The sequence below is a fragment of the Pomacea canaliculata genome, linkage group LG2 (genome assembly GCF_003073045.1).
Source record: "Pomacea canaliculata isolate SZHN2017 linkage group LG2, ASM307304v1, whole genome shotgun sequence".
Taxonomy (NCBI): domain Eukaryota; kingdom Metazoa; phylum Mollusca; class Gastropoda; order Architaenioglossa; family Ampullariidae; genus Pomacea; species Pomacea canaliculata.
Genome location: NC_037591.1, coordinates 38985074 through 39012788, shown reverse-complemented (window position 1 = coordinate 39012788; position 27715 = coordinate 38985074). Strand labels below are relative to the sequence as shown.

At 42.8% G+C, this 27715-nt stretch overlaps 1 protein-coding gene across 1 annotated transcript in view; it reads left to right on the top strand.

Annotated features, from left to right (window-relative positions):
* LOC112556014 (zinc finger protein GLI2-like) overlaps nt 1–26450 on the top strand; it is a 32409-nt gene extending 5959 nt beyond the window's left edge. Inside the window, 20 exon segments of the mRNA XM_025224617.1 lie at nt 11090–11383; nt 11630–11759; nt 12386–12561; nt 13085–13291; nt 13435–13503; nt 13506–13630; nt 13878–14084; nt 14472–14574; nt 14884–15032; nt 15320–15469; nt 15776–15940; nt 16311–16460; nt 16900–17001; nt 17167–17337; nt 17799–17940; nt 18289–18390; nt 18796–18950; nt 19348–19601; nt 20023–21772; nt 21774–26450. Of these exon segments, the coding sequence (XP_025080402.1) occupies nt 11090–11383; nt 11630–11759; nt 12386–12561; nt 13085–13291; nt 13435–13503; nt 13506–13630; nt 13878–14084; nt 14472–14574; nt 14884–15032; nt 15320–15469; nt 15776–15940; nt 16311–16460; nt 16900–17001; nt 17167–17337; nt 17799–17940; nt 18289–18390; nt 18796–18950; nt 19348–19601; nt 20023–21772; nt 21774–22271 (5099 nt within the window). The 3' untranslated portion in view covers nt 22272–26450.
* Nucleotides 26451–27715: the final 1265 nt, after the last annotated feature.

Sequence of the window (27715 nt, the reverse complement as noted above, 5' to 3'; positions counted from 1 at the left end):
AAACTAAAGAACTTAACAATACCAGGAGAGAAAGAGACGAGAAATGTTTGTAGTTGTACATCGCGGGCTTTTAGTAATGTCAGCTGATTTGATTTCTTGGTGTGGTCGTGACGTCATCAGAATTAGGAGCCGTTACAAAACAGGTTAAAGGTCAGCGAAATGGTTCATCTCCTGCAGTGAGTGTGTAGCAGACCCTGTGTGTTAATGCCGATATTGCTGCTGTTGCTGCTGAATTGTTTCCAAAAATAAAGGTTTTTGTCACAGTGTAAGGGCATTTTAATTGTCAATTTTGAGTTGTTCAGCGTGCACAGAGCACACCATGAAGAACAAGGAGTCCATTTTCTTCGCGGCCTTTACATCCCCGGATAAAGGTAGCCGTGTTAGGTCTTAAAAGTTTGGAGTCACGTGCCGAGCGAGCTTCGAACCGCCAACCTCCTTCCTCTACCCAGTCTACTGTTCCATAAATCTGAATACACAAAGAAGGGACAGGTAGGTCGGTTATGTAAGACTGCTAACGGAGGCGAAGGAATGCATAAGTTATTTGTGCAAGGAGGGAGAGAGAAAGAGCATCTGGAGGTGGCTGTCGGAGAAACAACAGACGCTAGTCCCCCTCTACCCCATTGCTGTCTTTACACGATAATCCGATGCCAGGTTTATCAGATTCGTATCGGGGTTGAGGGCAGGCGGCCCACATCGGTAGCACGCAGCCAGGTGAAACACGATGTTCGCACTCACAAGGTGAGTCAGGTATCGGGTGCACAGATGCGTGCCCAACATCGTGTATGAACACGTTATCGCTAGCGGCACCCGACAAGCCGAGATTGCAGGTGTCGAGGGCAATGAACACAGCGACATGCTGCTCACCTGCACGCGCACGCACACACCTATATATATACACGCGCGCACCTATATTTTCTAACCCGTGTTGTGTGTGCGCGCGCACGTAATCACGTGCTCAAATCAGAACGCGAAAAAATTATTTTTTCAGGCAGACAACTGAACGATAACGTGTTCTTTTTCTATTGATAGAACAATTCAAAGAACTTATTTTTGAGCTTCTTTCACAAAAAAGAACAAAAGAACCATCTTTATCAGATTAGACCCACAGACATTTTTCATCGTTATAAATCGTCTTGGGGGGAAGAGAGAACAAAAGTCAAAGATCGGTATTGATTGTGAACGGTATTTCCGATTCCTTTTAATTACCGTTCATTATCTCCCATTACTGTCGCTCAGCGTCATGTATTGTTGTTACACTGTAGGAGCTGTCTCCTGCAATTCTTTTTCTGTGCATATACAGGCGTGTTATTAAGGTGGGTATTAATTGCTACCTCAATGAGTCTCTTACATCGCTGTACTTGGATTATGATTTATTTGATAATAAATGGATAGCTTGCACCTGCTTTGCATTATTCTCTAAAGTTTTTTTGCATCGACTGCAATCTAACCCCTAGATCGTCTCCATACCCCAGCCTCTCACCTGTACCTGTATGAGTACACGACTCCAGACATTACCTTGCACCTGCGCCGCTGCGAATAATGGTCTCCGCATTAACCAGAGGTTAACGACATATCTCGCCTGCCTGCGAGAAACATTCCGGCATCCTGTGTAGAGTATTCCTCGTGTTTAATCTGCCTCGGCAGGTGTGGTGGGAGGATGTCGGGGTGGAGAAAGAAATATACAGCAGGGCAGCAACGCAAGCCGTCTGCGTTCTTGCAGCTCCGTCTGTTGGTTTGTGTTCTGCGACTGTATTTGTGCAGCAAGCGGTACCTACCGTCTTGTTCCTCCTGGTCCTGGCCCCTCCCCAGCATCCCCTTGGTGCTTGGGAAGGTGTTGGGAAAGGGGGGTTAGCTTTGGTGCCCCCCCACCGGGTTCGGGGGGGTCAACCGTGCTCAGCACGTGCGAACCGTGGCGCAGCAAGCCAAGCGTGTGCGAGGGCCGGAAACACTGACCCCGCGGAGGAGAGGCGGAGGAGACGGAGGAGAGGCCGGAGGACCGTGCGGCTAAGTGCGGCTTCGCGTGTACACCGTGCTGCGATAAGATACCGGGGCTCCGGTTCTCCTCCGCCCGGGATTTTTACAGTTGAGTTTCAAGCGGAGAAAGCTAGGCCGTGACATGTTTACCCCCTTTTCTTGGCATTTTTCTAGGCGAAGGATGAAATTTTTGCAGGACGGGTAAGTTCAAGGTTGGCTGAAACTAGAATTCAGCGAATCGTTTAGTTCAGGAACAGAACCCTGTGGGACAGACTTATGACTTCAGCAGAGTATAGACTAATTATTGTCGACATCTACTGCTTGACAGTTGAGAGATTTATAGTTGCAACCAGTTCTGGTCTCTTGGAAACTTCTCCCATTTCTTTATGTTGCGTGATCTTAGCTGTTTGGGTAGATGCATGGTTGGCTGGTTGGTTAATTCAGCAGGAAAGTGCTTCAACCTTGAGACGATTTCGAACTATGAAATGAGGAAAAAACCGAAGTACTTTCGAGAAGCCTCCGATTCCCTTCCTTGCGAATAGGCGTCATGTACAGTGTCCCGAGACGGGATCTGAACCCAGGACCTCTTACTGTAGCGGCGCCAAACGAGTTCTCTAACCACTACAATACCTGGCGCCCTCCGAGTAGAGTCAGTTATCACGAACGTTTGTATGATAGACTAACCAACTGGTCACGTGGGACCAATCGCATACGTCATGCCTGATTAGTCCAGCTGATAGCAATTATAGTGTAAATGTAACACTTTTTTTTTTCAACTTTGTTTGCTGGACTTCTCAACTTCGACTCTGAAATTCAAAGCAGATTCATACTTAAAGTACATGCTTAAAGTACAAATATGACCTACCTAGGATTCTGAAAAGAGAGGGGGTGTAAGGTAAGTAACCTCCCCCTCACCAGAGGTGCAGTTGCAGTCACTCATTTTTCTCTCCTGAAGTCGCCCTCCCTGTGTGTTCTCCCACAGGCGAGCAGCCAGCCTGTCTACACACTGGTCCGTCACAACTGCATTGTAATTACCTGCCACAGGTATGCAGGCGCACGGGGGACTACCCATGGTGCATTAGTGTCGCGTCATCTCGAGAGGACGCCAACTGCGCGCAGCAAAGAAAATCGTCTGCGTCTCGTCCAGCCTCCGTGTTTGCCGCCGCACCAACGCTGCCAGGTAAAGTAGGACCCAGGGCCCACACCTTTTCGCGAAGCATGAAAAGTCACCTGTAAATTGGCCCCAACGTCACCTAATTGCCCGTGACGTCACTGCATTTAAATTCAAGAACTGAGACAGAGGCGCGAGGAGAATACTAGATGAGCGAGGGTTGGAGGCGGGGTGTCTGGGTGTGCCGTGATGATGGCTGAACTGGGGTATCATCACGGATAGATAAAAAGATCCATGGCATCATCTGCCAGAAGTTGTTGTTCGCACACACTGCACACCAGGAGTGAAAGAAGAGGGAGAGAAGAGAGTTGGGTTTCTTTGATGGTTGTTAGTGTTCATGGCGCGCCAGCAATCAGGATTCCATCATAGCAACAGTTCATAGACATGGACAAAGTTTTCATGCTGAAGCAAGATCTGAAGACCTTTCGCCAACGATCCCGCCATTCTTCTCTCTCTTTCTCTCCGAAGGTATGAGAGCGAATCATCTTCCCGCCAGCCCCCTATTCACTGTTTGTCTCGACCGCGACATCGTATGAAGAGTTAGGGAACTTGATGCCGGCTTAGGGCTTGGAAGTGCTCGCCCTTGGATCAAGAGTCTTAAGCATCTTCGGGAAGGCACTTCCTCCCGCTGCCATGTTGTGTTTAGTCACGAGGTGTACCTTGCAGGGCTTGACAAGAGAATGTTTCTGAGAGTTTGGATTAGGCTCCAGTCACAAGTTTCTGACGTCAGCAATGACGTCACTGACTGACCCTCGGTTTCTGGCTCGCTGCTTCAACTCACGCGTCTCCACTACCACCACCACGACATTCTTTGCCGGATAGAAAAATTTATAACAAAACAGTTTTATTCGTCCCAATTCCTCACCCACCCGTCTTTTCTTTTCCATCCCGTGGAAGCTGAAGTTATCAGGTTCCGCCGAGAAAATTGTTCCGTGGACCGAAGTCAGGTGCCCGAGGCTTGGTATATCAAGTACACTCCAACAAGCTTGTGCTTACAAGGGGGCGCTCTAACGCTAACAGCCCTACTCTTCTCGCCGGCTTGTCGTAAACACACGAGAAATTGAGGGCGAAGGAACAAAAATTGTTTAGTTTGGGGCTAACCCAGGGGCGATTGTTTGTAATAATGGGATGCTTACATATTCCTGCGCCCCCTCCTCCACGTCCCATCCTCTTCCATTTAGGAGTCGTCGGGAAGGGGGTGGATTGGTTAGAAGGGTGGAGAGGGGAGGGCTCTTCCTCCGTTGGAATCTGTAAACAGTCTTGAGGGCCCCTCTCGTGCGTGGGTGCATATATCAAGGTGATACATTTCGGCGAAAATCTAAGGCCTGATTTCTTACAGATGCACCCCTAGACACGGGGGCATATATCTGTAAGTCTGTCTTAAGGGGAAAGGGGTTTTAATGTTCCCCTTCCTTTTTATGACCTCAACCTTTTTGCACGTGAGAAACGAAACAGCCAGATGTTGAATTTTGCAAGCTGGTCTCGTACTGTGTGTGAAGCACTTTCGCGAGTCCGTCCCACCCGCTTCCACAGCGATAATGCGGCAGAAAAAAAAAATAAAAAGAAGAGACGGAGGTGTGTTGAGGAGGGGACGGGGGAATGCAGTTAAAAATAGTGATTATGGAGGTAGAGAGCCGACAGCCTCGTCGGCAAAAAAAAAAAAAAAAATACAAAAAAAAATCTACGTTTGCTGCTGACGCGGCGTAAACGATCTTGAACAAACTTCCGCAGCACACTCTGTCCTCTCGCATCGGAAGTATTTTTGACATTTAGCCTTTCCCTCCATCCCCTCTCACTGATCTGTCCCTCCCTTCCCCGTTCTGTATTTTGATGCCGCCATTCTTGTCCTTGTATTTACCCAAGTTTTATAAACGCCTGCGGTGTCTTGCATCTTCTCTGAAGTCTTTGTCTTTCCCGAACGATAGGAAGGCCTACACACCAACATCGCGATCTCCCGAACATTCGCGAACATTCCAGTAGCTTCAAGAGCGGGAATCGCCTTAACGAGCCGATAGGTGTACGGAACACGAGCTCCAGTTCTCATGCAACCGGCACAGCATGGCAACATGGCAAATATAGTCGTCATCACGATCCTACATTTTGTGGACTTCTGTTTCTAGAAACGTTCTTGTCTGTTGTACGGATTGCCACCTCTATGGGCACTATCCGCCGGGGTTGCAAATGACTCAACCGTCTGGCGAGGGGAATATGTTTATTTTAATTTGCTTTGTTTATTTTTGCGCACCTGCAACGTCGGTTGTGCTGAAAGTTTATTGAATTTTAGAGGTTCATAGACATTTTTTCCAACAGGCAGTTAAAAGAAAATGAGTTTGAGTTTTAGAATTCGATCGGCTGGAGGCAGAGCCGCCATAGCGAGAAACGAACCTCCTCGTCGTTGTCTCTCACCTGGTGCTTGCTGCTTCTTTGAATACCAGAAGGTCATGGGCAACTGGGGCACGGGCTACTTACAGAAGGGCATGGACAACTAGGAGGACATGGGCTTCTTATAGAAAGGCATGGGCAGCTAGGAGGACACGGCCTACTTACAGAAAGAAGGGCATGGGCAACTAGGACACGGGCTCCACGTCTCGTCTTGAAGAAGTGGAGTGTGAAACAAGGGCTTTCATGAACCAGTGACGTACGCTGACGTGATTTCCCGGCGCTGTTTACAGACCGCGGGCTGATGACCTCGGGTGACATCACACGGGAAAGGCCCCTTCGTACACCGAAATGCCAGACACATAAAAATTGTGTGTCTGTGAAGATTTTACCATTGTAAATTAGTCATAATTTTAATTATTTTTCCGTCTTACCCATCTTCCCCAAGAGAAGCTATCAAAGATTATAGTCTTGACTGGCTGAGATTGTGGTTGAGTCTTAGCGCACTGCAGTGTCGAGATAAGCGGGTGGAGAACATCGCCTTTCCCTTGATACCTTCGCAGCACCGGAGAAGAGTTGGCAATGGCCGATAAGCAGCTTACTAATCCGATGTAATTACTCCGTTTTCTCGTGGCATGAAAGACAGACAGCACAGCAACAGCTGCAGGGTCCACCCCATGCTGCTAGACCATTTTTTTTTCGGAGTGGAAGGGTGAAAGACCGGGGTGGAGGAGGGTTGCACCGTGAAAACCGAAGCGCGAAGCATCCTCGTGTGGGCGTCAAGCCCCCGACTGACAGACGAGCCGACAGTATCTGAGTGCGCATCTGTTCCTTCTATGTCTTCTGTCATTCGGGTAGTGACGGTTGCTAGGGAGGGGTATGCTGGTTTGGAGGGGTGGGGTAGGTTTGAGGGTGGGGGAGGGACAGCGGTAAGGGACGGGGAATATGACAGGGTCTGTCAAAACCAAAGTCTGGCGCGGGCCCGTGAAAGGGGTAACGTGCGCGTGTACGGGTAGGAAGAGAACGCGAGAGGCAAACTGCGAGAGGTCTTACAATTTTGTGATCTTTTCTGTAAGCTACTGCCACTCCCCCAACTCCCACCCCAACACACCGTTCTCACTTTTCTTTATATATCTCACGTGCGACAACATTCGTACACGTGCACCCAAGGATGATGGCTGGAAGAATTCTTGCCAGCGCATCACTCAAGCAGCACAGAGCAGCGATTAGCTTCCCGCTACCCCCGTAAAGAAATATCATCATCATCCCCTTTCCCATACCCCACTCCCCCCAAAAAAATATGTTTTATAAAGAATTAAAAGTCTGAGCCAATGGAAGCTGGACGAGGGTGCTGCAATTAGACCTCGTGTCAAGCACATCTCTGTTCCCTCTCCACCTTTTTTTCGTTGTCATGGCAGCGCCCTAGAGCGACTCAATAATAAACAATAGACAGCTGCCACAGCGGAACAGAGTGAAAAAACAAACAGAAGTTTGTATGAGGATCGGTTTGAGAAGCATCCTGTAAGAAAAAGTTGTCGTCAGATGCTTGGCACAGTTATAGGGGATACTCGGGGGGTAACATATAGAGACGGGTGGTGCATCCTGATTTATTTAGAAGGAACTTTGAAGGGGTGGGGGAGTCATCTGAACTCCAGACAGAGGGGAGGCGGTCTGTTTGCAAATCTGTTTCTTGTCTTCATTACAAGCATTAGCAGAAATCAGCAGCAGATCTTTGCCTTGGATACTCCGCGCAGCTCCCACTTGGCAGCTGCAATGCAGCTGAAGATGTCGGCTGCTATGGAGAAGGGAGGGGACGGGGTGAGACTGTAGGGAGAGACTTTCAGTGTCTACCCGTGTAGATAATGGTGCTGTCGTGACCCACTTTTACCTGGCGGTGTGTCCCGCCAACTCGAGGTCTGGGTGTTTAGAACCCGCTAGTGGAATCCACCCAGACCAATAAAGAGGGCAGGGCTGTCTTGCCAGCACCCCGATGTCGGAAAAGTGTTCTCAGGTGAAGTATGTAAAGAAACGGAGCTTGATTTCACCGGGGAAAAGGATTTTTCGTAAAATTACTGAATTTTTTTAAAGCCTAAAAATAAATAGCAAACACTGGCAGTCTTTCCACTTCTGTCAGCTCCACCCGTCCCAGAAATATGTAGACATAAATAACCATTCTTTAAGATTTAAATAACATTGACGATCAGATATGTCACAATACAGTAGCATTGAGTGAATATTGTTCTTGCGGTGTATGGGGATAGAGGAAAATGCAAATTCTGGCCGTTTTTGCAGTTTTATCAGCATCGCCCCTCCCCCTCCAAAAAAATCCCGATGCACGAATAAAGAACATTTTTAGACATATTATTAAATATTAAACAGCAGCCCTCCTGTTATGCTTACAGTCGTAAGAAAATGGCTGTTGATGTTGAGGAAATTTAAACATTAACCAGCAAAACGTGGGCGTGTAAGTGAGCACGTGCGTGCAGACATGCTTGCAGGTGAAATATTTGACGCAGTTCAGATGTCGGATGATTTGAAATAGAATGAGGAATGATAACTTTAAACGTTGAACACCACTGTAGTGTATTTAAAAATAATCTGATTACCAAGCGGTGAGATTAGAATGTTGCGACTGCTGACTCCTGATGTATTTAAGTATTTGTCCCATCGACGTATAGTCAGGACGAGTATATGTATATATGTACTACTGTGTTTATGTGATTAAGTTAGAGATAAGTCAAACAAAGGCGATTTGCGCTCAAGTTTTCTGCCTCATAAAAATAGTGAAATTATCCCCTCCCACCTTCCAACATTTTTAGACCGTATAGACATATTTTCAAAGCACGTAAGTGAAATGCCCGGATGATTGTACTCCCTGTTTTTCTCAGCGCAGACCCGAAGGTTTTCATCGTCCACCACCCCTTACCCGGGACTGTATCTCGACGGTCGTTTCACGGGTATGATGTTGATGCCTTCTAGCGGGCGCAGTGTAGTGTGAATAGTTGCCCGCCATTTCCTGCGTTTTCCCCTCGTGACGGGGGGGAAGCCTCTCCGCTTGACTGACACAGACCTTATAATAACTGTCGAGACGAGTCCGCATCATCGCTCTCGTCTGCCTTCCCCTCCTCTCCCCACCCCAACCTTTCCCTTTATGCTTCCTCTCCTCGCTTCTTCGCTACCTGTTAAATCAGCGAGTGTTTGTGTGCATGCCGCCACCTGTGCATTATTCCGTCTGCAGCCGTCGTGATGTTATCGCAGTCGTCGCTCTACGTGGTTTTACGTGGTCTCGCCGTGTGGAAGATCGGGTGCGTGAAAGGCTAAATCGCAACCCTCCGATTGTTTCCTCCGCGCGCTTAGCCATCCACCCGTGTGTCGTACACGTTGCATGATACACGCTTGCTTAGTTTTCCTCTTAGTTCCGGGTCAGTGCAGGTAGGGTGTGTGACCCTTGGTGGAACGGAGGACATTGGGGAAAAAAAAAACGTCTGGTGGGAGGTTTGCTGGGGTTACCATGGCAAATAGTTTGTGCATGTGTTACTGGGGATTTATCATGCCTTACAGCAGAAATGATCACGGCATGAGAAAAAGCACTTTAAAATGATTTGGGAGGTAAGGATACGAACTCCTGCTTTTAACTTGAATGTGGAGTCGGTCCTTCACCACCACCATCATCGTCTTTGTGGTCGTCATTATTGTCATCTCTGGATGCAGGGGAGCCGCGTTGGCTCTGCGGGTTTAGCAGAAGCCAGGAATATTGTTGCGTTATTGTTGTTTACTGGATGTATACTTTATGGCTCAGTCATATCAAAAGTCAACAGTAGCGCTCACTTATCTGGCGTCGTGATGACAAGGCTTCTTAAAGCTACCTTTCGATCCTTTTGTTTATGCAACATTCATGAAGCAGTTAATCATGAGTTCAGGGAGCAAAAACAAAAAGGTTTTGATTATTTAGATAAAATTGACTAATATCTTAATAAAAATATTATTAAGGGAAAAAAACCCAACAGCTTCAGCTCCTTTTCTTGTTGTGTGGTCTGGCATTCAAGGAGACAAGCATTTCTCTAAACTGAGAGTGGACTAAGAAATACGACCCGAAATGAGGGGCGGTTGACTTAGGAAATACCCGACCTGCAAGCTCTGTAAACTGTCGTGATGGTGAGTTGACTCAAGAAACGCGATCGCAAAGCGCTATCTTTAAATCACCGAGCAATTAGAGTTGACTAAGTAACGCTATCCGCGAGCGCTCTCCACCCTGGGCCCCCGTGCAGTCGGGTAGAGTAAGAAACGTGATTCACAGACTCGCAGGGTATGTCACGAGTAAGGAGCACAAAGATGTTCACTTGAAGTAGTCCGAGGCGCACATCGTGTCACGATGGTGTTTGATACCCGTGGGGGCGACCTGTACGTGATAAGGGTAGGCTGGTGGGTGGAGAGGTAACCCCGTCTTAGCTCGGGTAGGTGACTGACGTGTTTGTCATCGCCGGGAAGTTGAGAAAGGGAGATTACCGCGGAGGTGAGTGACGGTTCGGGGATGGGGATCAAAAACACACACACTCACTCGCGACCCTCGCATCACCCTCCATTCCCTTCAACCACCCTCTACCCTCATCACACGACGGGTGTCCGTCACTTATAACGGTGAATATAACGTCTCTGGGAATTTCTGTCTTCGGGTATAGACTGACCCCGGGGGAGAAAAAAAGTCAAAAGCTCTACCAAAGTCTGGCGCACATTTAGAAAACCTTGACATGCGGTTTCTTAACTTTCTACCCGGATATTTGTCAGTTTTACGGGCGTCAGGGACGTCCGGTGCCGATGACGCTGATGGAATTTTAGGGGGAGTAAGGGGAGGGTCAGGCTGGAGCGAGTCACGTGGTACAGATCGCACACCAAACCAGGGTCGAGACGTATCGTGGACGTCTTGTACGGGACCTCTGATGCCACTTCCTGTACAAGCTTTGCCGGCGGTCGTGGCATCTGTACAAACCGAACCTCCAGCCGCCAGAAAACGAGGAGGAACTGTCGACTGCACTCACGCAGCTCCTCCAGCGCGCTCTGACGTCAAGGCTCCGTGGCCGCCGAGGCAGCCACCCCACAAATGTCGCTTGTAAAATATCTTCCAGATGGCACAATATGCAAGCATGCCGCCGTCTTATAAATCTGCCCTGGCCTCTGGCACCTTTTCGTTTCGCCGTGTGCCTGTCGAAAGCCTTTTCTCTGGGGTCGCATGGTCAGGGTCGTTAGGTTGGGGGGAAGAAGAAATAGGAGGCACTTTTGTGGCTTCAGGTAGATGTTACGGAGATGGAGTTGATTAAGTGAGGCGTTCGTTCTCCCCTTCTTTCTTTTTTTTATTTTTCCTCCTTCATTTCCTCCATATCTTTTTTTTCTTTTTCATCAACTTCCTAAACATTCTATATTATATATACATATGTGTGCACCCGTATGTACCTACTTTGTGGTTATCGCCTACCATGGACCAGATGTGGGTGAAAAAGAAAACAACGACAAGTATTTATCATGCCTGCCTCCCTTTCTGACATCCACTGTTTGTCTTTCTGTGTGCAGACGCCGCCCAGAAGCTACGGCGAGGGCACACGGTCAGCCGACCACCCAGCAGCCATATCACCCGGGTGGACGAGGAGTCGAGCGCCTCGGACAGTGGGGGTCGGTCTGGCTCTCGGCACCTGCTGCGTCCTGGGTCGGTGGGGGTCTCGGCCCGCTTGGTGGAGACCGTCGACCGGGGGGTGGGACCCACACCACATCCCTTACCGCCCTCGGTGTCGGATTACCCGCCCTTTCCGAACTTCCTGTTGCCGCCTTATGTGGACCCCAGAAACGGATTGTTAGAGCCTCCCTATGGTAAGGAGGGGGAAAGAAATAAAGAATTCACACTTTTGTTTCTGAGTGTGTGTGTATATGTGTGGCTTTTTTTTTTTTGGAGGGGATATCACCTTCACCAACATTTCTAAGTTAAAAAAAAAATGGCTAGCCGGCCTTTTTCTTGTCACCAACAAACAGATAAGTAGTATGATTTATTTTAAAATGGCTTTACCTGTTTATATGTTTAGTACAGCTAACCCTGAGATGTATACTGATTTTCTTCAGGCCTGGGGTACCCATATCCTTCACACTACTCTCCCTATGTAAACCCGCCCTTGCCGCTCAGCACTTCCACCCTGGAGGGGCGATATCATTGGCCACCCCCTCTCCCCACCTTTCACCAGCCCCTCCCTCCGTGAGTACAGACACTTTAAAATGTTTATACGTGTTATGTGAGATTTGGAGCTAATGCACTGTTATCTCTAAAGACACGAGAGTTGTTGAGTTTCAGGCAGTTTTTAATGATATGGTAGTTTATGTAGGTAACAAGTATTTTTTGAATCTTTCTAGCATAAAAATATAAAAGGAGAAAGCTATTAAAGTGTAGGCCATAAGCATTTTTTCATTATTTCAAATTTGCATTTGTGAGTCTGCATTAGCGAAAAAAAGTATTCTTGCTGGTATTCCTACCTGCGCTATCCTAATGCTTTTTTCTAGCAATATCTCTGGCAACAGTATCTTTATAATGTCACACATAAATGTGGGAAATGATGATGTTCAAGCAAATGTTATTTGATGAAAGTGTGTGCTTTCTTGCACACATATATATATGTCTTTAGAGAAGAGAGAATTTACTTCTAGATGTTTATTTTAAAGCAGTTAAAATATCCTGTTCTCTTGGGCATGTCTTTGACTCTGTGATTGTTGCCCTTAGCTTTCCCTAATTAAAAAGATTGTAAAGTAATAGGATGCAGGAACTGATAGTCATAAAAATAATAAAGACTTTTTTGGATTTTAATAATTTAATAATGTCATGCACAGGGGACTAGCACCAAGCCCTGTGCAGTCGGACATCTCCATATTGAGCATGCGCAGTCCTGTCCTGCCAGGTGAGTCGGTCACACAGCTGGCCTCACGAATCCAATGGGAGCATCTACAACGGGCATACTATCACAGTCCTGGACCCGGACGTCGATTTAGTCCAGCAAGCCTTGCTGGTGAGAGAGCTTGTCATATAACAAAAGCTTTACTTTGGGTTCTTTAGTCGTGGAACAGTTTTAGAGTTAATTTTTTGTTTTATGTCTGCACCTTCATGTCACACTTTTTGTTGCTAACTCAGTTAACCTGGGTGATTCATAATTCTGATTGCTGTTGAGCTAACATGCAGTGACCAAAGGTCACACAACTTCTTTAGTAATATCTGGAAATAGTGTGTTAATATTCAGACAGTACTTTTCTGGTGCTTCTAAATCTCTCTGTATATATCATATTATGATGCAAACAGCTAGTAAGTGTAGACATATTTCACTTGGATGGCAACAACTTGAGCAAGTTACCTCTTAGCAGCATGCCTTTCCCTCATTATCACGGTTGTTTTAGTATAATGAAAAAGCTTAATTTTTTAAAGGTGCCACAAATTATTTTACCAGTTTAATGACAGTGATAACAAGACAAAACACTCTTAAAATTTTGTTCTCCACCATTTACAATGCTCACCAAAGTGTTGCTTTGCTGTCTCAGGGCTACCTCTGGCAGGATCCCTGGGAGATCTTTTCCCACCGTCCCTCAGTCAACGTGGTGTGGGTGGGGGGACAGCGAGTGGCTATGTCTCAGGCTCTGATGCCCGTGGCTACATCTCAGGGTCAGAAATCCGTGGCTATGCATCAGGGTCAGATGTGCCCCCTACTCCTGGTAGTGGCAGCATTACTCTTCCCGGCTCTCTTGAAGGTTTGTTATGGTCATAGTCTGAGCTGTTAATAAAAACATGACTGTTTTGCCATGCTTGTCTGTGTGATAGCTGTGTATTCATTACAATAATGCAGCTCAAAGCATTATTAAATAAGACAGTGTCTTTTATGTGTTCAACCCAGGATCTCGGCTGACCAGCCCTCGCCCTAGCATTGTGGGCAAGAGTCGCAAGCGTGCATTGTCCCATTCTCCAATTCCGACTACCTCGACATTCAAAGTCTCACAAGAAGCTCTGAAGGTTCACTGCAGCTAACATCATTTTTACAGCACAATTCCCGTAGCTCCAGTGCTGCCAGTGGATCTTATGGCCATTTGTCTGCAGGTGTGCTCATTTTCTGATTTCTCAGAAGCATACAGAGAGTTTCATTGTTTCATAAAAGTCCATTCTCTTTTGGAAATGGGGAATGCTGATATACTAACACTATTTATGTTGTCATAAAAAGAATGATAATTTGTGGAAGGGACATCTTTGCCAAAATGTATTTAAAAATTAAAAGAAGATGGTAGACATGTTTGTGAGGATGGTTACAGCTTGTTTTATTGTTTTGCTTTCTGTATCTACCAGCATCTTTGGGTACTGTCAGCCCTCATCCTCCACTGCCTCCGAATCCTTATTTCCGCCATGGACCAATGGCTCCGGCGCCACCATTCTACTATCCACCCATCCTTGCCTCCAGCCCTAATGGGCAGACAACCACCTGGTGTCACTCTGCTTCCACCAGGCCCCCATCCTCTTCTGCCACAGCCACCTCCTGCCAAGTTTGATCATCAGGCAAGAATATTTGTGAAGTATACTGAAGTATTATGTTCAGACTGGGACAGCTCATTTAACAAACATCTTCCTTTAGACACTTTGGCAAAATATTATGTGCTTTAGATATTTATAAGTTTAAGTCCTGCACTTATGTACGATAGCATTTTATCTTAAAAAAATTTCTTGAGCTGAAAGTTTCTCTTTTTACTACTGTATTTTTTTCTTTGTCACTTAGAACTTCAAACTCATTTCGTCAGCAGTCTGAATGAAAGAGGGAACTCGTAAAGTGTTTGCTACCATTACATACATCATTAGAAATAGACATTGTATTACATGCTTTTGGAAATGCTGAAGGTTATTATAGTCAAATAAGTAAATGTGGTTATCTGTGTTTCTCACATGTAGATCTCAACAACAATGAAAGATGCTGGTAGCAGTGTAGTGAGTAGCACTATGGATAACAGTGAGAATAAAAAGTCCAAAATCAAGAAAGAGGCAGAAACTATAGGTAGGTGTCCAGTACATTAGTATATTTCTCTTTTGCCGCTCTTACTGTTTTTTGCCATGCTTTTCTCAACTCCAGACTATTTTTCACTATCTTCTGCCTGTTTGGCTCCATGATGTTGTTTGTTGCTCAACACAGCTTTCAACTGCTTGAAGCCTAGATTGCCAGTGCTTTATCAATGTTTTTTAAGAGAGAGGAGGACGAGACTGAAGATGAGGGTGGAGATTGGTTACAAACATTACAATGGTTGCAAAGGTTACAAAGGTTATAAATGTTACAAGCATTACAATGGTTTCAAATGTCTGTTTCCAGAGAGGGAGGAGGGAGATGAAGAGGATGAAGGGGGGGATGGTTATGGAGCGGGTCATGTGCCACAGGAAGGGGAGCCAGACTTCATTGAAACCAACTGCCACTGGATTGATTGTGCACGAGAATTTGAAACACAGGATGAACTAGTCAAGGTAGGATAATGTGTCAGTAATGTCCTTCCATTGATTATATGCATATCATTATAACTGGAAGCACACATGGAATTTCTGAGGATTTGCATATAGTTTGTGAGATTGCCACTAAGCAGAGAAATTTAGGATTCATTTCAGTGCTTGTATTGATTGATACAACTTTTCAATGGCCAAAATGTGCATTACATCACTGTGGTCAGCTCTAGACATTTTACTCAGCAGTATGTTACTTGACTAAGAAATGTACTTAGAAAGTCCTGTAACCAATGATGACTGTTTATCTGCAGCATATCAATCAGGATCACATCCAGGCAAACAAGAAGTCCTTCGTCTGCCGCTGGAAAGACTGTAGTAGGGAGGAAAAACCTTTTAAGGCCCAGTATATGCTGGTTGTCCATATGCGTCGGCACACTGGAGAAAAACCACATCGTTGTACAGTAGGTTTTGCCTCTTAACTTTTTCTTTCATTCTTTTTCTATTTTTCCATTTTTCCTTTTTTCTATCCCTTTCTTTAAAAAAATGATTTGTCTGTTCCTGTTTATTATGCTCATCCTTTTTAATTTTTTTTTTTTACTGTGATTGCAAAAGTAATGATGTCTTATTACTTTCAGACAGTCTCTTAGACATGAGGTAATTAAAGATTAAAGTGCAATAGACAATGATTTATTGCATAAAGTGTTTAGAAAAGCAGATCTTGAAAGTGCGTAAGTAGCCTATAACATAGTCTGTTTCTGGATTTACAGTTTGAAGGTTGTTCTAAGGCATATTCCCGTCTTGAGAATCTGAAGACACACCTGAGATCTCACACAGGTGAGAAACCATACCTGTGTGAGTTTCCTGGCTGCACAAAAGCCTTCAGCAATGCTTCGGACAGGGCTAAGCATCAGAATCGCACACACTCTAATGCAGTAAGTTTTTTTGTCTTTCGATTTTTTTAGCTACATTTTTCTAGAAAAGTTTCATAAAATATTGTGACAGATTGTCAGAAAATGACAGAGAATAGCATTATGATATTGGTTTTTATTTCAGAATTTAAATAACTGAACTTGAATTTATAGGTGTGGTTCCTGGAATGAAAGCAGGCTTGTTGATCTTCCTGCTACAACCCCTTTCAGTTATGACCCGAGTTTGGTGGATTTTAGTGAGTCTTAATAGTGAGGTTTTACTGCATACATTTTATTATTATTATTAAACCTCATGCTATAATATGTATGTAAAAAATGGTCAAATGTTCGTTTTGGCAAGAGTGATTTTTTATATGGGAACATCTTGTTTCAGAAACCATATGCATGTAAAGCTGCAGGCTGCTCGAAGAGGTACACTGACCCTAGTTCTTTGAGGAAACATGTGAAAACAGTCCATGGACCAGAGTTTTATGCCAACAAGAAGCACAAAGGCGATGGATGCAAGAAAGAGGACCCTGATCAGGTAATAAGAAAACATTTACATAATCTTACATCATGTAATTCTCCTCTTAAATCAGGCCTATTGCTTCTTGGTACCACTGACACCAACATATTGATCGCATCTGGAAATATTTAAAAGGAAATGGGTTCATTCACAACAATCATTACTATACTAAACAAAGTATGCAGCATTATTGACAACTTCGAAGATTTATAACATTGATATCAAGCTTATCTGACTTAAAACACATTTTTTTTTTCAAGTGCAGAAACACAAGGGAACTGATGACAAACCTACAGTAAGCATGTAGCTACAATCAAGAGAGTACACTGTACAATAATTCGCACTGTATTACACAACATTTTGTGGTTTGCAGCAACATCATACATTCCTATGCAAGGAAGGAAACATCAAAGCTTTTTGACTTTTTGATCAGCTGAGATTTCTTGTTGTTCATTAGGATCTAGATGGTAAAGATGATGAGAACAACAGACGAGTGGAGGACTGCCCTGCTGTCATTTCCCCACAAGGGATGGCTCCTGGTGAGAGAGCCAGAATGCAGGTGAGTCCAGCTTGCTTCTTTTTCTTGTTAACAAATTCTGTAAATTGAAGTAGAATGTTTCAAATATGTTTTCTTCATTTCAAGAAATTCTTAGCATAAGACTTGAAAAAAAAAATTCCATCAGAGTGCTTCTTATTAAAACAAAAGCTGTTTGACTGTGACCAGGACACTATGGAGTCGGGGCCACAATCCCAGCCATCTCCACAGAGCAGCCCGGAGGTCAACGTTACGTGCAGTGTTCAACCAGATTTGATTGATGAGCATGTTGGGAGTTCTGCTGTGTTGTCAAACTCTGTAGAAGAAGAAGTGGATATCCCAGAACCTGATGAAGCCGATGTGAGTTGGGTATCTGTTGAATACTGCAAAAAAAATATTCTTTTGCTGCTATTGTCAGAAATGAGCTCTTCAGCCTCTAAATGGGAAAAAAAGGGTTATGCCGTGTTAACCAGGAATTGGCTGCTTTTAACACACCTAACTTCTGCTGCCATGCCAATCTGCTTACATTGGCTGAAATGGCAACCTTTAATGCTAGTTAAAAATATCAGCCGTGGTACGCACAACACACAACAAGCCAGTCTACGATAGTTTCCCGATGAATAAACTTCATATAATAAACTGAGTCACAGCTAATGATCACAATACTGTTCATTAATCAGATTGTGAAATAAAATGTATATTTCTAGGGAGAAAGTGTCATCAGATTTGTATTGTTCATAGCCCATGGTGCTTTTTTTATATACAAAATCAGAAACTGCCTTAAAAATCATATCTGCTGAGGTATTTTTATATTATTTCAGGTGCCTGGATCAAATGCTCTCCTCACACGGCGGCGAGATATAAGCACAGGCCAAGTATTGCAGAATAGAATGAAAGGGCGTCTTAGTGCCAAAACATCCTCACCATCTGTTTTGCCCCAGATCCCATCTATGCACAGTCCAGGTCAGTTTTGGTAAACAGATTGAAAGTTATTGAGTCTCTGCCGCTTGTTTTGTTTTAATTTTTATTGATACTGTCGTTGTTAAGTGAACACATTTCTCCTACTATTTGCCATGTGCATTCTGTTTATAATGTTTCTCTAGTTTATATTAATTTTTTTTTCTTTTTTGCTACCTGCATGCAGGTGTTCTTTGAGGAATGCTTATATGTATACACATGCACAAGCCAAAGAGATAGAGTGAGGGGGGCATAAGAGACAGTAAGCCAGAGCAGAAAATCTGGCTGAAAGAGGGAGGATTGAAATGTTTGGTCTGAGTTCTACTGGACAGATGAACTTTTATTCGCTTTCAGGAAGTTTGCGAGGCAGCCACTCCATAATTGCAGAGCTTGGAGGGAAGTCATCACAACACAAATGCAACAGTACCTTGCACAAGCGTACTTCAGATTTTTCTTGTAAGTGCTCCTTTTTCCAGAGCAAGGAATAGGACTTTGAAATTTTCATCTACCACAAAAACATAAGCAGTTCGTATAGTGTAGTTCACTTGCAGATTTTCTTTTTTCATGTATATTTCAGTTTTTAAGTCTTTCAATTGTCTTAGTGTGTTTCCCTTAGTGTGGTTGTGTTCCTGTGTAACATGACTGTATTCATGTGCAACATGACTGTATTCCTGTGTGACATTTATGTGTGACACGACAGGCAAATTTTCCTTTTTCTCTCCATATATTCCCTCATGTCTATATCATATAATATGTTAAGTTCCCTCTTTGTTGTATTCCCATGCATTGCTGTTTCATCCTGCATTTTCTTTACTTACAGTCTAACTTGCATGCTTATCAACAAATGCTCTTTGTGTTTAGCACGTGAGCAGACTAGCCTGATGTTACCCAGCAGTCGACGGAACAGCAGTACAAGTACACTGAGTTCCTACATGAGCAGCATGCGTTCAGACACGAGTCCCTTCCCTCCCAACAGCAGCAAACTGTCCTCGCGGCGTTCATCAGAAGCATCACAGGTACGCATACTTGATGTATTAAATTATTAAAATTATTATTAAAAAATTATTATAATTATTAAAATTTTGATGCTTTTGGAATGCTAGTTTAAGAACTAGGATGTATTGCAACAGAAAGAAAATTGAGCTGGAAATCAGGATTTGGGGAAATAGGGCGTGCTTCAAAAACTAGTATAACCCTTCGCAGTGTTAAAAATAATTTTAGACTCAAAAAGGCTTATATTACTTGAAGCAGCAATTAATTCATAGTTTTAATACTCAGACAATTTTTATTGTGTTGTATTTCACTGAAGTAAACCTGATCATTTTTGTTGATTTAAGTAGAATTTGAAAAAAGCATCTTCAGAAGTTTACTTTTTTTCATTTTTGTATATAAAATCGCTGATTTATTCACTAGGTATCTAACAATCGGCTCAGCATCAACAACTCTCCATATGAATATGACATCACGGGCAATCGGCCACAGAATTCAGTAAATGGCTCAAGCAGCTGTTCACGACGATCAAGTGAAAGCAGTAACTGTAATGTTGGAACCATGTCCGCCATGATGCAGAAAGCCAATCTGGGTTCTCATCCAAACTTGGTTGTCCAGTCACAAGGAAACATGCTGCAGAATCCAGCTAACAAGTATTCTAATGAAAGACTAGCCAGGTATAACCTTGACTGTGTATCCTGTTAGCTTCAGAAAACTTTGAGTTCTTGAGCTTTAATTTCTCTGCTTTCTAGGTATTTTTTTATGCTTGACAAATTTATTGAGGCATTTTTTTTTTTTTAGAAATCTGACGTTAATGTCAAATTTCTTACATGGTTTAGGAGGAGAGGAAGATTGTTTGTCTGTTGATAACTGTACAGAGAAGTGTCTAACCTATTTTAATGCTGAAACATTCATAAGGAATTTTGTTTCACATGCAGTGAAACTTCTATAGGTTGAAGCTTCAAATTTGAGTTAAGGAGAATTTCAGCTTATGGAAGGTTGACTTACAGGAGCCTGACTGTATTAATTGCGTGCTTTTTCAGCTATTACATTTAAGCCTTCACTAAAAATAGATATCTTTGCCTCTGCATTTTTCAGATACTTTGCTGCAAGAAAGGACTTTACTGATGCTTGCAATGCAAGAAACTGCACTCCCACTCGCACTCCTTTGCCGCATGAAGTGCCAGGCCGAGAAGTTCGCCGTGCAAGTGACCCTTGTCGTGCCCAGGATCCTAATTTTGAGTCTCTTCGACGGTTACAGAGGTTTCACAGTCTGAACATGGTGAAACCTTTGCCCATCCCACCGTCCATGCGGAGCTTGCAAAACAAAGCGAGTTCCAACCAGACTTTCCATTCTTCTCGAAGCAGCATTGCTACAGATTACTCCTTACCAGAGAACTGCAACAGTGAGCATGGCTCACCAGAGTACAGTTTTCCTGGGGACTTGGATACTGAGGCAGCTTTGGATGAAAGAATGCTGGAAGACAATGAGGATATGATCATTCCCGATGATATGCAGCGGTTTTTGAATGAGCGTTATCACAACAACCAGCCTTTGTCGGATGACATGCAAAGGTTCTTGAGTGACCGCTACAGCAGCAATGTGAGTAGCATAAATGGCAGCGACAACCATCAGCAACCATCCCAAATGTCCTTCGTAGACTCTGGAGGACTGGATTCTTTGTGCACTAGTCGTATGTCGCATGATGGTAGCAACAGTGTAGGCAGCTACCTTCAGGACCACTCACAGCTTTCCCCTCACATGCCCAGCCAGTCCATGCACCACATGAGAGGCCATGGACAGTTCTCTCCCAATCTGCACGTCCAGACTGGATTTGACAGTAACATCAGTTCACCCCTGCCAAGCTTGAGCAGTCCTTATGGCAGCCAAGGGGGCTCATCAGGGGCCCCAATGCCAATGTCTCCTTGGCCTCAGACGCAGCAATCCTCCATGGTCAACCATCACTGTCAGGCCCAGCAGCATCCAATGCCACCCCCACCTGTGCAGAACCACCAACATCAGCACAACAACAACAACCACAACCACAACCACATGACAGCCAGAAATGTTCAGCTAATGTCACAAGGTGGACACTGCCCAAACAACCTTGTGAATGGCAGTGCAGGTTGTGGCATGGCTAACCTGAGTGGCATGGGGAATGGTCAGAATTGTGTTGGCATAGGTGTGCATGGAGGGGAGGGCATGAATTCCATGAAGTCTGGAGCCATTGGTCATGTGGGTATGCCAGGTATGCAGAACCCTGGGGCTGCTGGACCATGGCAAGTCCCAATGCCTGGCACATCTGGCAATAGCAGTTTCAGTCAGTATCACCACCACAAGCAGCAGCTGCAACAACAGCAGATGTCACAGAGTGCAATGATGGGTGGAGAACTGCCAGGAGGTGCATACACTCCTGTGCCTCCACCCATGAACAAGAACATGCTGGTGGCAGGAGTGCCTGGGATGGTAGAAATGAGCAAACCTCATCGCACCAGCCCGCAAGTGCAGGTTCCCCACATTAGCCAGTCCCAGATCCCACCCAACGCCAAGCGCAACATGTTGCGGCAACAACAATCGCAGTCTCAGCAGGGTATGATGTCACATCAAATGCAGCCACAGCGCCAGATGTCTTTGCCACCTCTGCATCACCCAGTTCAACCTACAGCACAATTGCAGGCACCAGCCATGCACCAACACCATCACCAGCAGCACATACAACCACAGCAGCAATCAGTGTACTTTGACAGTCATGCTGGCTGTCAGTCTCAGGCCATGAAAGGGCCCCTCCAGCAGAATTATTTGAACAAGTGGAGGCGGGCAGATGCAAAACTCTGTGATGGATAACATGGGAACTAGTAATAATGCATACAATCAGCGGTACCACCATCCACACACATCCTCCACATCACACCACCACCGAGGTGCCATGATTTCACCAAGTGGCACCAGCACACCTTCAGGAATGTTCTGCCAACCCCATCCACCCTCTAACCAGCACCCAGGATATAACTCTCACCTGTCGCCTCACCCTCCTTATTCTTACCCCATGGAAATGTCACCTGGTTGCAATCAAGTGACAAGTTCTACCGATTGCAAAGAAACCACAGCTCCACCCATCGAGGATTTCATGGACAACATCACTTCTCTGTCGACTGAGAATCTTATAGAAAACATATCCACTGACAATGTGTTTGGCTCTATGACTGGTTTGCCAAACCGCTCTGCTTCTCAAAACTCCAATCGTTACAATCCCATTCTAAACACCTCCAACATGGCCGTGAATGATATGAGCTCCATGCTGACACAACTTGCCGAGGAGAATAAATATCTGAGCATGAGACCGTGATGTTTTTGTGAATCTTGAAATAAAGAAACAGGTAAAATAGTCCCAAGAAGGCAGTCATATATATTTTTAGGAGTGGATATTTGGAACTTTGTCTCAGTTTCTGAAATAATTGAAGGTGTTTTGTTTGGGGCAAGAAAGAGTTTGACGTGCATAAAAGGATGCAGAAATTGATTCACTAGTGTATTTTACTGTAATGCTGGTCATCTAGGTCAACATTAAACCTTTGTGTGGCAAACATTCTACCAGTTTATCATCTGTTTGAAATATGTAATTTGATAAAAGTCTGATGCAGGATCAAGAAGTCTGTTTGTGGCCTTGTGAGCATGAACATGTCCTGAAATTGTGACCATGGTCTGTAATTACTTGTGCCTATTTGATCCTATTTGCTGACAATCAGTTGCTGAAAAAGGAATAGAGATGTGAAACATGTGAAACATAGCAAGAGCAACTTGAGGTAAAGAGAAGGGTAATTCTGAATGACACAAGGAGAAATAAATATGGTGGCCGGTCTGGAGATGAAGTGCAGTAGTCCTGAGTGGACAGAGGTGCCCATGAATCTATGAATTATAGGAGGTTCTGGGAGAGCGCCGATAAATATGCAGACGAAAGTGAAGGGTATTCATGGGCGATGAAGATGTCAAGTGATGGGGTTCTTGGATGATACTGTGGTTAGTGAGATGGAATACGATGTAGCAGTTTATAAGCTCTTCAAGAGCAAGTGAAAACTGGTTGTTTGCAGCTGACGTGATGGTTCTGAGAAGATGATTACTGATGGTGACTGTAGCGGAAGCAGGAATTGGTAAACAAGGTGTCCAGCAAAAGAAAGCTGAATTAGGAAGATAGAGCTGCAGAAAATGGAAGCAAGAAGCTCCAACTGCTCTGTGCTGGCCATTGAAGGCTATAGTGGACTTATGATTCAGGGGCCATCTGCACAAACTTTCTCTTCTTTGGCTTGTTGTGAAGACGTGCCATCTGCAATATTTTTTCTGTCCTAGATTTTCTTGTCTGTTTTATTTCCTTAGTGTAACAACATTCATATTTTCCTCATTTTTGCAAAAAATTCACAGGTTGTCAAGACATAACATTGGTCAGACATGTTGAAGTCATTACGCTAAACTTAACCTTGTGCCTTTTTTTTAAAACACTGTTTGAAAGAATAATAAAGCCAAGAAGAAACACCCTTTTTCATCATTTACTATGCAGATAGGCTTCCTGGCATGAGGAAAGCGGCTGTTAAATGCATTGTTGCTATGGCTGATCACAGTGACATAAAATTGTCCTTTTTCCTGCATCAGCTACTAAGATCAGTTTAAGATCTCAGAAAATAAGTGGCTGGAAAAGGTAATGTGTGTAAATTAAAATGGTGGCTGCAGTTATGTTGCAGATTAACACTTTCTTCTTGCTTTCTAATGCAAGAAATTTTTGAGTGCATAGAGTCTAGTCCCCATCATCTGTATGTCTTTGTCTTTTTTTATAAACCTGTCTGAATGATCTGACTCAGTAACATGAAAGGGGTTTTATAATTCCTCAGACTGCTTTATTGCCTCTTGAAGCACTTACCTGTTGTGCGTTTTATGGAAGGACCAAACATATCTCCTTAAGGTGAAGAGTTACACCCAATTAAAATATAAAAGCAAACTAAATGTTGATGTGGACATATTTTCATTTCACTGCTCTTAATGTCCCTCACAGATCTTAGTGGTCCATTTCTCAGTCACTCTCACGTTTGTGTGTGCATGTAGAAATAAATGTCCATGATTAGTGCAACAGTGAAAACATAATGACATTTGATGATATATAATTTAGAAATGGTTATTCTACTCCAGAGCAGTTTATGGCAAATAAAATCTTTCAATAGGTGCTAGATTTTAAACTGCAACCCTGGGTACAGCAAAATGTTGCTAATATGTTGACTTAAGTTTTTCACAGAAGTGCCTCAGCTGTTCATCTTCATTCTTGTATGAACAGTGCTCATCCAGATAACCTCATGTACCATCGACTTAAAGATTGTTGAATTCTTCAGTTTAGTGCATGCCGCCCAGGATTAATTTAAGAACCTGTCAGATAAATGCAATACTCAACTATCAGCGCTCTCTATCCCTAAAAATAAAAGTGGTTTTCTTCCACACAGAGTGGATAAAATTATCTAAATCATAAATACTTCTTAATTCTTACCAGCAATAATAAACACTCAGAATATAACCACTGAGGAATTTATTAGCATAATATTTGTTTAACAGTTGACTTAGTTTGCAACATGGTTCTTTAAGGCAATATGCAGGGGTGTGTTTAGTAAAAATGTTCTCTTTGTTCGTGTGTATGCATGGGTACTTGCAAGAGTAAAGTTTCTAATCTTGTCGAGTTTGTGCAAAAAATGTCTCTCTCAGAATGTCATCTTGGGTTGCTAAGCAATCGTTACAGATTACATGTATACTGATTTTAACTGCCTGCATTTTACTCCTTTCCTTTGCACAAGAATGTAAGCACTTGCATTGTTTTATGGAAAAGAATGATTGTTTGAAAGGGATTGCATGTAGCTTGCTTCTTCTACCTCTAGGTATTCAGCACATGAAATGTGCTTTGAAATATCTCAACTTACCTATTTATCTATGTGCACAAGATTTCTTTGTTATGAAAAGCATGTTCATTTTGCTTCTCAACCATTATCATGGATAGTATGTACTGTTGCAGGTAGACCTGTGTGTTCTTTTTGAAAGCCTTTGAGAGGCATTTTTGGTAGCATGCAAATATACCATGTTCCATATCTCTTGTTATGAAAGTGCATATTTTTCTATAATTCATGTTTAATTTTTTAATAGAAACATTTATAAATATCATAGTTTACATCAAGCATAACGGATATTCAATACTCAATACAGCTATGCATAATTTTCTTTTTTATCTCGTTCATGATATTCAGCTATGGCTAGCTTTGCTACTTTGTGTCTAATTTCTTTGTTAAAAAAGATATTACATTTTAAAATAAATCCTTGTTAAGTTTTTGTTCTGACTTTTAAAATTGAAATTCTCTTATTAAAAGAGGCTTTAGTAAGTAGCAAGATTCCTCTGCTTCAATCTAAACAAAAGCTTAGATAAGGTGAAAATTTAAACCATTGTTTTTTAAGGGGCAATGTGAACACAACGAAAACAGGTTTTGATTGTTATTCAGATTTTCTCCAAGTCTTTCATGGCTGCATAAGTCTTCCTCCACTTAGCACTTTTGCTAACCCTTGCAGAATGTGATGCAAATTCAAGTTTAACATCAAAAGATTCCTGAAACTGTTGGAGTAAAGATGGATAAATAAAAATATAAATGATAATAAAGGGAGATACAAATTAGGCTGTGCATTACAATAATGAGAGCCTGTTTGAATTTTTTTAAACCTTTCTCTAGTTCTATTTTAGATGAGTATACATCTCAAAATTGATTTAAAACTAATTATCCACTTCTCCCTTTGCTATGTGACATTTTAAACTCTGCAAGATTTTCAGGGGACATGAATTTACTATGTTAAATAACAAAAGCCTTTTATATAGATAGATGAAAATGTGTTTTGATATTTGTTTACATAGACTTTTTTAAAATATGTTTTTTTGGCCTAGCAAGGTGCCTTAACCCTATTTTGAGGCTTAATGCTTTGTTCCCCACAAAAGAATTAAAATTATAGAGTAACAAAAATACCTTTGCTAGTTATCATATTCTATGCATTATGCATTATTTTATGAGTGTAAACTCAGTTATGTGCCTTTACTATTTGAGCATCTTTTTACTGTTCTGTCCATGGATTTTTTTTCAAATGGTATTTACCATGGTAAATAAATGAATGCATCTGCACTTTTCTAAAACCATTATCTAAAATGTTTGCATTTCTGACCAGAGCAGGCCAGTTTCTGGGAAGATACAAAGAATTGGAAGGTGTTGAGATAGTGTTGCATCATGTTTACTAAAGTACATAGATGATTACTGGTACTTTGCACATGGGTGCCTTTTGTATGAAAGGAAGAGGTTGGCGTTGTACAGAGAAAAAGAAATCAGGAGATTTAGAAATTCTAGGAAGAGTAGCTTGCTTACTTGAGAAACTGTATGACTTCATGTATGAATGTAATATGCTAGATGTAGGTGGGGAGAGAAAGAGGATTTATACATAAAACTGATGGAGGACAAAAGAAAAAAAAAAGTGAAGCCATACATTAATTTTCCGATATAGTTCCTTTTCATCCCAATGTAAAGGTTCTTCACTTTTGATAAAGAACTGGTAATTTTTTAGCTTCTCTTCTGTATTAACTCTTTAGAGAGGTTGCACAAAATGTGCCTAAAGTCTATATGCTGATATTTTGGATTCTTTGTCTTGAATATAGAAGTAAATGAAAAGAAAGATTGAGGGAGTGAATGTACAAAACAAGTGTCACAATTTGCATGCTTATAAGAGCATCCTCTGCTAAGCAAGATTTTTATTATTCTTAGAAATCCTAGTTTAGGCTTCTGCAAGTGTGTCAAGAACTCTTGAAAAGATTTTCTATAACACTGTGCACAAGATTAGCTCAATTTTCCTTAAAATAGATTGTCTTTCAATGCACACATTTGTTCCAGATCTCAAATATACAATTATTTCTTCCCCTGTCTTGTATTAGATCATTGGGATTCTTCATTTGTGCAGTTTGGGAATAGTATTCTTTTTTTTTTTTTTCTTTAGCTATATAGAAATGTAACTTCTATTTGCTTATATGAAACTGGCAATTGTAGCTGACTTATGAATGGAATGATAGTGTGACTTGTCTCAGAAATGTAAATGAATCCAGGATGGATGAAATCCATTCAAAAGGCAGTGTTGTCACTCTTCTAGCTCCATTTATTCTTGTCGGTTATCCCAGCTTGCTATACTTACCCTGTCTTGTCAGACTTTGACAGCATTGCATTAGGTACCCTTGTTGACAAACCACTGGTTTCTTTCCTATGACGATGCCTGTGTGTATATATATACTTTAAAAATGAAAAGTGCATTTCTTTTAAAAGTGGTTTTTTTTTTTTTTGCAGTTGTTACTGCAGTATCACTTTGTTTTCAATTTTAATTTGCTACAATATAAAAATGTCCTGAAGAGATTCTTCGTTTTTGAATGTTTGTGTAGATTTCGTCATACAATATTTGTCATTGTTAAAGAATGCATGTTATGTTATATATAACTTGCGATGTGAACAGTGACAGCATACTAAAAAGAAAAGAAACGAGAATTCAGTATCATATAAAAGCTGATGTCAATGTGTCATTCTGTTTCATGCTAAAGTTTATTGGTTGCAGCATACACATGTATTAGCTGCAATGTTATTTTGTGTATCCAATTTGTTAAATATTTGTCCACTTTGTGCAACTCTACCATAAATAAACATCCAAAATGATTGCTTGTGCAGCTTACAGCAGACTTGTTTATCTAATTTGTGCATTAAC